The sequence below is a fragment of the Primulina tabacum genome, chromosome 9, assembly GCF_025594145.1.
Source record: "Primulina tabacum isolate GXHZ01 chromosome 9, ASM2559414v2, whole genome shotgun sequence".
Taxonomy (NCBI): Eukaryota; Viridiplantae; Streptophyta; class Magnoliopsida; order Lamiales; family Gesneriaceae; genus Primulina; species Primulina tabacum.
The window spans coordinates 41,149,971-41,164,842 of record NC_134558.1 but is presented as its reverse complement, the minus strand read 5'-3'; the positions used below and the strand labels follow the sequence as shown (position 1 = coordinate 41,164,842).

At 32.3% G+C, this 14,872-nt stretch overlaps 1 protein-coding gene and 1 pseudogene across 1 annotated transcript; both read left to right on the top strand.

Moving 5' to 3' along the window:
- Nucleotides 1-2,924: 2,924 nt before the first annotated feature.
- Nucleotides 2,925-4,210, top strand: LOC142556307 (protein LIGHT-DEPENDENT SHORT HYPOCOTYLS 4-like). The gene is made up of 2 exons (XM_075667742.1): nucleotides 2,925-3,169; nucleotides 3,313-4,210. The coding sequence occupies exon 2, from the start codon at nucleotides 3,401-3,403 to the stop codon at nucleotides 3,977-3,979; it is 579 nt and encodes a 192-aa protein (XP_075523857.1). The 5' UTR covers nucleotides 2,925-3,169; nucleotides 3,313-3,400; the 3' UTR covers nucleotides 3,980-4,210.
- Nucleotides 4,211-10,364: 6,154 nt separating this feature from the next.
- LOC142556306 (putative methyltransferase PMT3) lies at nucleotides 10,365-14,713 on the top strand (annotated as a pseudogene).
- Nucleotides 14,714-14,872: the final 159 nt, after the last annotated feature.

Here is a 14,872-nt window from a genome sequence, read left to right as displayed (position 1 = left end):
GATGGGTAAAGTGTAATATTTATGAGAGTAAAAACTGCATCTTTTTTTCATTTTTATATTCAAGATTGTCGCTTCTTGTTCACCACTTCAAAATCAGATTTCTTTTAATATTATAGTGTCATTTCTGCCAATTCAAAAGTATTTTTCTTTTACAGATTCCATGAACGTACATTGTAATGGAGTTAAACTTGTTTACCAGAACAAAACATGGCACCTGATCATCGATTTTGTTTAATTTGCTTGCATTATAATTCAATAATCAAGGTTAAATTCAAAAGCCTAACGTCAACGTGGAAAATTAATATCGAATGGTGTACATTTTTTCCAGTGACTAAAATTTACTCTTGATTTCTGAGACTTGATTCCTCTATTTTGCACAAAGGATATAATTGTAGATATGATTCTCGGTTGATGAATTGTTATGCGTTGCTTTTAAAAAATTAATGATTTACTAATCACTTGAATATAAATTTTGATATTGTACAAGCTCTAATTGATCAGCCCATTGCTAATCAGTGACACGAAAACATAAAGAGTGTTCTCGATAAATCTGTTTTTTTTTTTTAAAAAAAAGGAGAAACAGAATGTGCACCTAAATTTGAGATTTTTCGAACGAAATTATGTCGAATTAGTGACAAAAATAATGACTTTTTGAATGAAATTATGTAGACGAGACCAAAGGGTTCAAATAAAAAGTGCACAAATTTGTTCCTGGGAACTTGAATTCATGGGAAGAACCCTTATGTTTGAACAACACAGTTATTTGTAATCTCCTTTACTAACACCATGATTCGGTTTAATTAATGAGAACAAATTTGTTGTTTACTTGAAGATCGGATACTTTTGTTGACATTTATGTTATCTTCGCGCACGAACATATTGTGGAATACATTAAATTCTTGCTATATGTTCACTCGTGTTCGAAATATCAAAATTATATTTATAAAAATGAGTTGTTATCACCCTTCTTTTTTAAATAATATAATTTAAACGCCAGATGAATATCCTGGACAAAAACTGAGCATATTAAATAGGTAGGTAAAATTTATATCCTAACTTGTACATCTTCCTTTCTCATTTATTACATCCCAAATGTCCATGTTTTTTTCTCTTGGATCAAACTTGTCCATATACAGGATTGATACTCGATCGAGAATTTTAATTATATTTATGTGTGTGTGTGTATATATATATATATATATATATATTTGAAAATTAATATGAGCTTTTAGATATATAAAGATATGTAATTGAGACTTAATTTCCATATAAATATTGTATATAAAATATTTTCTTGTTTACTTCGCTTAATTATATATACACAATGTAAGCACATAACTAGGTCACAACCTTGCTTTCTTCTCGAGCCAACAATTAATTGTACCTGTTATTTTGACTTGTTTTGTGGTCTGTGTCTGTAGGGAATAGGCCACACTTGAGAAATTGAATTTTTCTTCTTTCTTTTTTCATTTTCCTTTTCACTAAAAAATGTGAATTTTTCGATGTTATATATGTATAGTTTTTTTGTTACCTAAAATTTAAGCATAAATTTTTTTATGAGATCGAATCACACTTCAATTTTATGAAATGTATTTTTTATTCTACCCTATCAATGAAAAATATTTTTTTATGTAAAAATAATAATTTTTAGTATGTATATGAATCAGGTCGACATTTCTCATATCCATTAGATGATCTCACAGTAGAACTACTCAATTTTAATTAAGTCATTCCTACTCTTTTAAATTATCGGGTTTCAGACTATTTGAAATCGAATCAAATTATTTTTCTTATTATGAATATATAACAATTAAGTCATTTTCATATAGCAAGACTATCTAGCATTATCCACTTATTTTGTGAAAGCAACGAAAGCGCATACCCATTATTTACTTGTACTATTTCGAAGTCCTATGCATGTTGAACGTAACGCAATATATATATATATATCATTATGTATACCAGCTGCATATTTGACAGATGTCACATAATAATAGTTATCATATATGGAATGAGATGTCTTTTAAATTCATGAAATAGGGAATGAATCTGTTAGCTACTCGATGTGGTAAAACAAAAAAATTTAAAAATATGGCATTGCATCCTTGTGGGTAAAAATATTACAAGAAAGGAGACATCCGATCGACCGATCCTGCCTACCTTCATTCGAACATATATGATCGCCATGAATATATAGCAAACAAAGCATTTTGTACGGACTACCCTCTCCCATTCATTTATTGCAAAACACGATTTCGCCTATTTCAAGAACAACTCCAACAAGATTAGTTGTATTTCATAGACTTCTTACAAATGATTCACACTATTTTTTCTTTCTTTTTTTTTTAAAAAAAAAATGATGATGATGATACCGACGACCACGAATTAATAATAATAATTATTATTATGTGTGAAATATTGTATAAGGTTCACGGTGTATTTAATCATGAGAAAAATATGCATATATTATCTATTATTTTCCGGTTCATTTAATCCGTTGATTATTTGTAGATCTTTATGCAATATAATTAATTAGTGTAGAGTTTAAGTATATGACGAAGAGCTTTCTTTTTCCCACCAATATATATCGAACTTAATATTATTAATTCTTAATTATGTAAAAGTCGTAAAATAAGTTATCAATTGATCTTCATATATTGAAAATAAAAATGTGTTATTTCAACATTGAATGTCAAAGGGAAATAATACATATTATTATAGGGAAATATAATAGAAATACAAAAGAGGATATAATGGTAATTATAAAAGGTATATATTCATTTCAAAAAAAATAAAAATAAAAGGTATATATTGTCAAATCAATATAAAGGCGACAAAAATAATATTATTCCCTCTTCCCCCCACAGCTTTACTTATGACTCCCCCCTACCCTTTTTCATTTCCACAAAAGGCCCTACCTATTACCAATACCACATTCTCTCCCTTCTCTTCTCCATTTATATATATTTAACTAAAAGACACAGTTTTGCTAAAGTTGCTCCTACCCTTTTCTGACCCACGCAAAAAAAAAAATAATAATAATAAAAAAATCTATTCCCCAATCTCTCCTCAGATGTTAGCAGAAAACAAAGCCATAAAAGCTACAGACATCATGAAATTACTCTCTCCAAGGTTTTATCGATGAAACATGGATTTGAACCCCTAGAAGGTTAATATCATTATTAATCTCTCCTTTACTTAATTTTCTTATCTCTTGCACACTGATCTTTGACTTGTAGCTTCATCTTTCTCATGGCAAATATCAAATTAATATGTTAGCATGTTTTTGTGTCTGTGGCTTTGAAAATCAAGAATCTTGAGCTAGTTGTCCTGCACGGAAACCCTAAAACCTTTCCCTTTCTTCATTTCGACCAAACTGAGGATTCGGGATCGAACGAGTATGGACCCGACAACCCACCAAATGAACTATCCGAACATAGAGATCAACACATTCACCATCACAACGCCCGCATCCGGCGGCAGCGGCAGCAGCTCCATGTTGGGTTCACCGTCGGGGTCCTCCGCCTCCTCTCCGACGACACTCAGCCGCTACGAAAACCAGAAACGCCGAGACTGGAACACTTTCGGGCAGTATCTCCGAAACCACCGCCCTCCCCTCTCGCTCTCCCGCTGCAGCGGAGCCCACGTCCTGGAATTCCTCCGTTATCTTGATCAGTTTGGCAAAACTAAGGTACACACTCAGCTTTGTCCCTTTTTTGGGCACCCGAACCCCCCTTCCCCCTGCCCGTGCCCCTTCCGTCAGGCTTGGGGCAGTCTTGATGCCCTTATAGGCCGCCTCAGGGCAGCTTACGAAGAAAATGGAGGCAAGCCGGAAGCCAACCCGTTTGGGGCTCGGGCAGTTAGGCTCTATTTGCGTGAAGTTCGTGATTCACAGTCTAAGGCAAGAGGGATTAGCTACGAGAAGAAGAAACGGAAGAGGCCGCCGCCGCCCCAACCTGCAGCGCTGCCTCCGAGCTAGCTGTTATTCTATGCATCTCCAAGTTCAACAATCTATCTAAGATCATGACCACCGTTTGCATGGGGTTTGCTCCAAGAATCGAGTAATACTTATTATCTTTCTATATATATATCCTATCTATCTACTATAAACCAATGTTAGCCGATCCTTGATGAACATCAACTATGTATGAGGCGTTTATGAAGAGGTAACCTAACATTTTCCTCGCCGTGTAAGATTTGTTGTTGATTTTTTATGGTTTTTGGGTAGAATCTATGGGATTTTGATATTTGATCATGCTACAAATGGTTTTTATATAAATGTTAGAAATTTTGATGATCAATATGGTAGTGGATGTGTGTGCTAATTGCTGTGCCTCTTGTTCCAAAGGGGTTAAATTCTTTTATGTATGATCTGTCTGTTTCGGTACGTATATGCCAGTTTCTTGAAATTTAAATACTGGAAGACAGTTAAGGACTTCCCCTTTTGAATTCGTGAATAAACACATTAAAATCTAGAAAGTGTGTTATTAATAGAAGTGGTAGTTTTTTGGGTACTGTGGCAGGTACTGGCTAGTTGAGATCTATGTCACCGTGTGTGACCAATTTTGGCATTGATGTGGATTCTGAAAAACCATTTATGACAAGTAGTAGATTTTCATATCAGGTATTGTGTCTTTTTTCTAATATTTGGGGGTATTTTTAAATGTGGGTGTTGCCAAATCAAGCTGATAAAAAAAAAAGATTTGAATGGGTCTTGTAATTTGTATGCTTTTGTACATGCGATATATCATTTTCTAGCATTCAAGTTGCTATATATAACTAGGGAGTTTTAAAATCTTTTGGCTAATTTTTGAAGCTTTAGCAAATTGAAATTCTTATTAGATGATAAAATTATTTGATGTATAGCTAAACGGTCAGTGCCTTCGGTGATCATGAATGTTTAGTTCGATTCTATTCTTCAAGTGTTGATTCAATTGCTACAAGCGACTCGCGTATTTTTTCATTTAAAGCAAGGCGCTGTTCCACATGAAAAATACATGTGGTCTGTTTAATCAACACCAATATTGGATTTAACCATTGGGTTAGTGGCACAAAGGCAGGGTCAAGTAAATCGGTTATGAATATCCTCTATTACATAGTATATATCATGTACCTTGATTTGATGTAGATTTTATATATTTCTTTCGGACGGGGTAATAACAAAATAAATATCATAAGAACCTCAAGAATGTTCATCTCGTTAAGAGAAAATATATATGCATGTACGGTATATGTCCAGCATAAAGCCGTAGCCCATAAGTGGAAGAATAAATAATAGATTAGAGGCTATACCAGTATAACCAAATATTGGAGGAATAAGCTGTATTTGAGAGGAAAATATATTATAAACTGACAGTACTTTAATATTCTTTTCATGCTCGAAATAGTTCGAACTCGTGATACTTCCTTTGAAGACTTAACTATTACGTACACCGGGTGAAGCCGGGGTGTGTCCTCCGTGGTATTAACAGCAATCGGAATATTTTTTCTTCATTAATGTCAACTTAATGTACATGTAATTGTATTTGTATGTGAAGGTATTTTTGTGAAAATGGGGATTTTGAGTTGAGAAACTGATTTATTATATATTTTGAAAGCTTAAATTATAGGAAAACTAGCTGTAGGCAAACTTGCATATATTGAAGTTGCTGCAATTCTTTATCTATAATCTCAGATGGTCAATATAATCTCATTTTCACATATATATATATATATATATATGGCATTAAATTATTCAGTACTCTCACATGAACTCTTTCAACAGTTCGAATTTTGGTAGGTATTCATTAAAGGCGATCTTTTGATCCATCTTTATAAATATGGAAAAGAAGACAAAACCCCATTCGTTTTGGTTATCCAAGAAACGAAAACGTGCGGCCTAAACACATGCATTGATTTTTTTTTTTTCTTCTTGTTTTGTTAAAAAAATAAAGATATTTTATATTAAATGTCTCCTTGATTTGATTTGCTATTTGTGACCATGTTTGATGACAAATAAAATCGAGTGTGGAATTAAATTGGTTAGATTTTGATTTATCGAAATTTTTAATCCCAAGAAATACCCAAGTTCAAGACGTTTCATGAATATTGGGACCCATTTTGTAATAAAATAATTTAAAAATTCAGATATTTAAATAATTTTCACTGATATTATGAAATCAAATACTAATTTTTTAAAGCAAGCTTTCTTTATCCAAAATTAAGATATGGTATTTTTTTAATTTGCACATATTATTTTATTCATTTCGTCATCATGATCGTCATACGTTAAACATTTGTCGGTACATCCTTAACTAAATCATTAGCAACCCCAGGGGACGTTTGTCATCAAGATTAGGAGTTAAGCATCACCATTTAAATTTAATTTTTTCTAAATATTTATTGAGTCAACTCCAATTAAAAATAATTCTTTATTGACTAGACTCTTGATGGGATCAGAGTTCCTCTGAAATTTTAGCTCCTATAAATGTTACGAGTTAGAGGGTTTGTGGTTAGAACAAAAAATATGCTGATAATATCTTCAAAACAATTATGTGGAGAGAGAAAAAATTAATCTAGAAAAGTATTTTTAAAATTTTATTTTTAGAATTTCAACTTCCTCTGTATAAAATACAAGAAAATCATATATTTTTTGAACTATATTATATATGCCAACAAAAATTACTTCTACATTTTTTTTTAATTAAGAGTGTCTACTAAATAATGCGCTTTATCAAATAACTGCACCTGTAGTAAAAATATAATTTAAATAGAAATTTAAGAGATGTCGTATAAAAATACCTTCTCCATAATTAATATTAAATATCCGACTTCACTTCATATCAATATGGATTTATTTTGGAAGATATTTATAGACTTTTTATTATAATTCAATGGATTTTGTATAAAATAAAACAAAAAAATGTTATACCTTCAAATATATAACGAGTAAATTGAAATATATTTCCTTAATGCCCTTATAAAATTTGATTTTTTACTCCACCGTTAAACTTATATCTATATATATGTACATGCCAAATTATTATATTGAAAATCTTTATTCTTAATTTTTTAGATTTTCTTAAAATATGTACATGCCAATTAATTTATTACATTGAAAATCCTTACTTTCAATTTATTGGAACTTTATAACTTTTACAAAAAAATAATCATAAAAAAATATAGTTGGTTCTACTCAATGTTTTCGAGAAGCTCCGTCCATTCATCTTCGTATATGAGATGCACATAAAAAAATCACAGACCAATGTATATCTGTCACACAATTTAATTTGATAACAAATTGAAATATATAACGTTAGATTTAATAATAATGATATGCAGTCATATTCTGAGTATCAACTAGTTCCAAGAACAATGTTAGTTATTTATTGTTATGATATATGGTAAATGCATGTGCTTTTAAATACAATTAAATTAAATTAAATTAAATTACATTAGACTAGGTGCAAGCTCTACTCTAAAGAATCCATAGGTAAAATTTATCCCAACTGCATGGCTCTTGTCAGCTTTTATATCTAAAAATAATTGTCATAGTTTTCATAAACCAAATATCCAATTAATATTGATTCATAAAATTATTTTAAAAATATATATATTCCGTTGATTCTTTCTTGATATTTAATAACAATGGAAGTAATTACACATATACAATTATATCATTTTTGTTTTTGCAATTTGATCTTGATTTATATTATAAATGTTGGAATCTCGATTTCGATGATTTTTTGAATACTAATTAAAAATATTTGACGATTTTGAATTTTTTTATTATTATTTTGATATTCCATATCATCAAATTTTGGTTTTAATCATATATTTTTCATTTTCCACCGTTAAATATTGGTATGACACTGTATGCATGGTAAAAATTCCATTTATCCTAAAATAAAATAAACAAGGATGAGACTGTCATTTTCACCAACTTTAATTCACTTTACAGTGCAATAAAAAAATAAAAATTATGTTTTTTAGGGAAAAATACAGAAAAAGTAAATAATTTGTTGGTGTTAGTGCTTATGGAAACGGGTACGAGAATCCCTCTGAAATCACTCAGTCTTACAACTCCCAGTTCAGATTTGACATAAAGTTCCTTAGTGGGCCCAAAAGTCATGGGCGATGCACGTGGGCTTACGTGTTAGTGTCGGCCCATTTTCGTTGCCTTTTCAATTTCCTCGGTCCATTTACCACGGATTCCCGGAGGCTGCGTCACGTGGATGAATCCGTGCCGTCGAAATCGTTTGGTCTGAGTTGACGTGGACCATACACCAATGGCATGTCTTTTCTGAGTCAGTAGTGAATTATTTTTCTTCAAATATTTGTATTTTCTTAAATTATTCAAATTTAACGTAAAAATATATGTAATGGGATGAAACGAAATCAATGGAAGAGGCTAGGAGGGATTGTTCATCGGTCGGTTCGATTTTCGGTATTTTATTTCGGTTTTTTCGGTTTTCGGTTTTGAAAATATATAATCCGATATCCGAATCAATTTTCTTCGGTTCGGTTCGGTTTTCTTCCAAAACGATTCGGTTATTTCGGTCGGTTAATTCGGTTTTGATATAATTATTTAAATTAATAATATAAATATATTGTAAAATATAATATGTTAACTTTTCCTTAGTAAAATATTTAAACATAAGGTCTAAATTAATTAAACAAACAACAATCAACTAGAAATTGTTCAAAATAGTTTTTCATTCACTAAATATCATACCAAAATATATAATATAAATAAAAATATAAAAAATTATTAATCTAATGAAATTTCGGTTTTTTCGGTTTTTTCGGTTTTGACATATATAATCCGAAACCGAACCAAATAAACTTCGGTTTTAACATTTATATCCGAATTACAAAAGTCGGATTTCGGTTCGGTTCGATGTTCGATTTTTTCGGTTTGAATTTTCGATTTTTTCGGTTTTATCCGAAGTTTGAACACCCCTAGCTAGGAATATAGTTAGTTGAGGGGTACAAAAGTCAATGAAGAACACACACAACATTTGCATCATAACTTGTTATCGTTAGTTGTTATTCTGGGTTTCCAGAAGCCCAACGGGCCAAATAGATGTGGGCATTACACCATCTCAGAGAAGCATCCGGCTGCACATTTACTCACCACCGGCCGACTCTTCGTGCTCTATGTCTGGAAGATCTGTGGATCTCTGATGTTTATATCAAAACTTTACAAGGCCCGCCTCGTGAGATCTAAGTTGAAAGAGATAAATTGAACAAGTATTATCGTCCCTTGTTGGGATGTACTATTAAACTAAAACTGACTCTATCTGTTAAAAACTACGATAGAGCGATTTATGAATGTCTTCACGACGAACTTGGTTTTATCAAAGATGACGAGAACGTGAACGCTCAGCCATTTATGCATTGGAGAGATCATTTTTTATTTTGTGCCAAAAGCGATTTATAAAGGCATGGCTTGAATAATTATTAATTTATTGTTTCAATTGGTATTGCATCGAATTATTCAAATTTCGATAATTTTATTACATATAATATAGTTTCGAGTTCTAATATTTTTATCTTCATATATTATTAGAATTCTTGGTATTATTCTTTTAGTTTGAACAATCAAAATCGAATTTATTTATTTACGATGTGTATAAAAATTAATAATAAGAAATTGTAAAATAATAATAATAAGATTAAAAGGCGGTCTTTGGTGAGCCGTGGTTCTTAAAAAATTTGAACCCAATTTATGTATATCTTGAACGTTCAAGCTCGGCTTTTTTATAATCAAGTCGAGCTCGAGTTATATTTAACGAATATATTCATGGTTCACTAGTTTATTCAAACATTTATCGAACTTAATAAATATGAATTATATATTTAAATTTTCATTAAATTAATTAAAAATTAAATTATATATTTATAGAAAAATATAATATTTTTATTAAATTTATAAATTTATTATAATAAATAAATTTAAATTATATATATATATTTAATAAGTAAGGTGTAAAATCAATAAATCAAATATCAAATATATTATATTTTATCTAAAAGATGACTTATGAATCATGAACATATTTATGAGCCAACTAACAAAATATTATAAAATTTGAGTCCTGATTTATTTATTTTTAACTAATTTTGATTGAAAGAGGTCAGACGAACTTTTAGTGACAAAGTTTCGAATAACTAAAAAATGGTCTGGTTCATCTTTTTCCCCACGTCTCCCCTTAGATTTAGAATCAGAAAATTGCCTGTCAACAACCCCTTGGCACTCTCTATACATCACACCTCCCTCTCTAATTCCTTCTGCTTTCTTAATTTCCACTCTGCATTTGCATTTCAGATTACTCATTTCAGTTCTACCAAGTTCATATTCAGCTGGGCCTGGTAATGAAGTTTGTTCTCTTTTCTTTAATACCAAGAACATAAATTTTTTTCCTTTTATTGCTGCTTTTTGGAAATGGGTTTTCTATTTTGTTATTTTAATGCATTGTTTGATGGATGAAGGTGAAAGGTTTGGGGGTTTGGCATTTTGGATCTGCTCGCATGGATCCCTGAAATGTGCCGATTCATGGAAAATAATGAAATTTTTTACAATTTTGATTTTGGACTCTGGATATTGATTTTTATTCTTGATATGAAATTGATACTCTACACACTAATAAAAGGGATATGAAAAATGATTCGGCTTGATTAGGTGATCATGCACCTTAGTTAGTGGTGCTTGGTAACTTACACAGATCAATAATGACATCAAATCTTTAATTTCTCACAAATTTGTTCCGATAGTGGTGTTGGTTCAATGTTTTTTGACAGTTGTCTCAATATTCTTTCTATGTTTACATTCCATTCGGAATCTCTTACATTTTAATTCTATTTAGTTTAACTACGTATGAATAAAAAACGCTTTGGCCGGGAACCATAACATTAATTACCAATTTGGCGGTTCTCATCAGAGATAATTTATAAACAATGTCTTAAATAGGCACTCTAAATTTCAAAGCAAATTGTTGTCGTAATCTTCCGAATCTCACAGTTGTAGTAACTTTTGAATACATTTTAATCTCCCCAATTTAACTATTATCATGGTTGTTTGTGTACCTCTTAACATTTGAACTGTATAGTTGTGTCCCCATGCTTAGTCTGTCAAATTAGTTAGGATGTCGAGGAAATGACAGATTGGATCAGTCCCTCTTTGGATTCACATCCACCCGCTTGTTTGGGAGATAAACATTGTTATTTAATTTGTTATCACATGGAAATTTATTGATTTAATTAGCTCAATTGACCTGTAGCTCATGCACAAGTATTTGATTGCATGCACCGAACAATGTAGACTTCCTCGAGTTATGTATACCATGGTTTTTCACAAATCTAGTGCTTATTTGAATCACCTTATCCATCATCGATGCAGGTTGTTTCAGTGCCGAGTCTTTGTCCAAATAATACATTGTGTAGTAACTCGTTCAACCAGACGCTAGAATCTCAAATATGTGATCCTTTTTATGTGAAATATCAAAGGAAAAGCAGAATATTTTTAAAGGAACATTGAAGCTATATAAATGATGAGGAGAAGACCAGATGGGGTGCAAAAGAAGTGCTAGCTGACTTCCGTATTTATTGTAGCTGTATTTCTTGTTTTCCTGTATGCCTATTCCGGCTCTAAGGATTTTGGGGAGTCTGCTCTAGAGTATGGTAGCCGGTCTTTGAAAAAATTAGGGTCATCTTATTTAATTAGTTGGAGATGAAGATTCTGATCTTGGGGGGAAGCAATATGGATCTTGTGTCAAGTTTGGATTGGATGAGAGGATGCGATAACTCCAAAGAACTTCTCGGTAAGGGTTTTCACCACTCATCACAATTTATAAACTTTATCTTAATCAGATTATTACCTGGAACATATTCTTCATTAGAAATGAAAGATTGTGTTTTAATTAGAATATTAGATTAGATATTATTAAAATAATTTCTCGCAAATATCTCTTTCCAATTCTCAGGTCTGTGACAATCATTAGTCTGAGTTGATTCCTCGATATACATCTTATTTATCAAAAAAGATTGAAATTGGATCTTTCTTTGATATAATACTTTGAAAGACACTGCCCGTCATCGGAGAGACTATAATTATTGTTTAATCCCTCCCCTCCTGGATACAAGGTTAGAAACTTATGCAGACAAGTGTCATGGAAATTTCAGTTCGAGCATTTTGTTTATATTTTATCTCTAATCTGGTGATTACAGGTCCCGATCAAATGGCCAAAAAGTAGAGACAAAGTTTGGAAAGCAAACATTCCTCACACTCACCTTGCACATGAGAAGTCTGACCAGAATTGGATGGTTGTTAAAGGAGATAAGATTAGCTTTCCTGAAGGATGCGCACTCACTTCCATTATGGAGCAGACAAGTACACGGTTTCAATGGCGGATGTAAGTTTATGGCTATCAATTTTCAAGAATGGCACCCGCGATTGGGAATAAATTTGTTGAACAATAAATTGTTCAGCGAAGTTCATTGTCTGGATGCAGTGAACAATCATTCCTAAAATCATTTGTGGCTTAGATGAGTTAGATTTGTTGTTCTATAAGTTAAAATCCGATCCGTAACCATGAAAACTTGCTTATAAGAAAACAATCCAATGTGGAAATAAAACAGGGGCAGGAGTGTATTCTGATCATGTTTTTTGTTAGAAATCATTTTTCCCAAAATGTAGAACTAATGGGAAGTGCACCAAAAGTAGTACCATATCTGGCAACGCCATCATTGTTATGCCTCTGTTAGGACTCATTTTCACAAAAGGTTGACCTAATGTGAAGTGAACCAAAGTAGTATCATATTCAACAACCCCATTATGAGTAAGCTGGGAACATGAACATATGTGTGTTCGGAATTGATATTCGAGGCATAAAACTGCATGTTAATTGGTATTGGATAAAAAGGTGATGCGGAGGTTCATATCACAAGGGTCCAGAAATAAGAACCCAAGATATTTTTAATAAAATAGTTGTGCTTTCGTATATTAGGTTTTGGAGTTCGTGTATATCACATGTTCGAAATCACTAGCTCTACAATCTCGAGTTCATGGACAACATGCTAAAAATAGTTTATGTTTAAAATTTTTCATATGGCAGATGCTGAACTTTTCAAACAATATCTTGAACAATGAAGGAAGAATATAGACAGTTTTTTATGTTGGCTGTGGTGTTGTGAATTTTGGTGGATATCTTCTTTCATCTAATATCATAGCAATGTCGTTAGCACCCAATGCTGTGCACCAAAATCAGATCCAATTCGCTTTGGAGAGAGGAATTCCAGCATACCTCGGTGTCCTTGGGACAAAGAGACTTCCTTATCCAAGCCGATCATTTGAACTTGCTCACTGTTCTCGTTGTAGAATTGATTGGGTATAAAGGGACATATCTATTTGCTTGAGTTGGATCGGTCACTAAGAACTGGAGGGTATTTTGCTTATCCATCCCCTGAAGCTTATGCTCAAGATGAAGAGCATTTAAGAATATGGAAGTTGATGAGTGAACTTGTTGAACGTATGTGCTGGAGGATTGCTGCGAAAAGTAACCTGACGGTTTTTTGGCAAAAGCCTTTGACAAATGAGGTTATTTAGAAAGAGCTCCTGCAACTCATCCACCTCTTTGTCGATCTGATGATGATCCTGATGCGGTGTGGGAGGTACGAATGGAAACATGCATTACACAGTATTCTGATAATAAATATTTAATTTAACTATTACCTTTTGTTGTTTGCATGTATATATTTTGAAGCTAAAGAATGATTTCTGAGATAAAATGGAAGATTTATTCTCGTCCCCTTTAAGGGAAGTTGCCAGATTCTACTCTTGCTTGCATGGCTTTCTCAACGTTTTGTGATGATGACAAGCGGAGGTTCACTCCATCTAATTAATTAATTGGGATTCGGGTAAATAGAATTTTGGCAGAATTTAATTAAGAGGTGGAAAAAATTGGGAGTGTGTATACCTTTTCTCATCTTTCAATTTTATCAATGGATGCAATATCAAATGGCCATTCTCGTACCTTTCTCCGAGGAAGATTGGACTCTGGATTTAGATCAAGGGAAGATTGACAGCATTATAATTAGAGGATTCAAAAACAGTGTTATGTGGTGGTTCTTTATATTTTTCATTGAAAAATAGTTGACAAATATATAATAGATATATCGTGGTTAAAAATGTTTCCATAGTTTTAGGTTTCCTTGTGCTTTTCTAATATTTTCCTATCATCAGATGATCACAATGCCAGAGACAGTGGACTGGCACCATAGCCTGCCTGATTAACTTCGCGTCCCCTAAGTCTTGCTGATTTTGGTTATTCAAGTGCCATGTTTGAAAAAGACATGCGTTTGAGGTTTTTATTGCCTTTCCTACCAGTTCTGATTCTCATCTTACGCATTTGCAATCTCCATTTTCAACCAGGAACTTTGGAAGTTGGAACCGAAGGGTTGAAAATTATTGAAGTCTTTTACACCCAAAGATCTCATCGAACACACAAAGAAACGTGATGGATGTGAAGGCAAATTTGGGGTCATTTGCTGCTGCCTTGAAAGACAAGGATGTTTGGGTGATGAATGTTGTGCATGAAGATGGTCCCAATACGCTTAAGATTGTGTACGATAGAGGCTTGATTGGCACGGTTCATAACTGGTATGCACATGAATATTCTCATCATAGCTATGGTCCATTTGCTATCTCTCTTTTATAAATCATCTGCCTATAAAAGAGAGACAGCAAATGGTCCATATATATATATATATGTGTGTGTGTGTGTATATATATATATATATATACTCATCATCGTACAGTTATTGAGTTTGTGAAGAAGTATTTAGGAGCATTACACTGGGAAGCAGTAGCAACTTCTGAAGATGGTGATGAAAT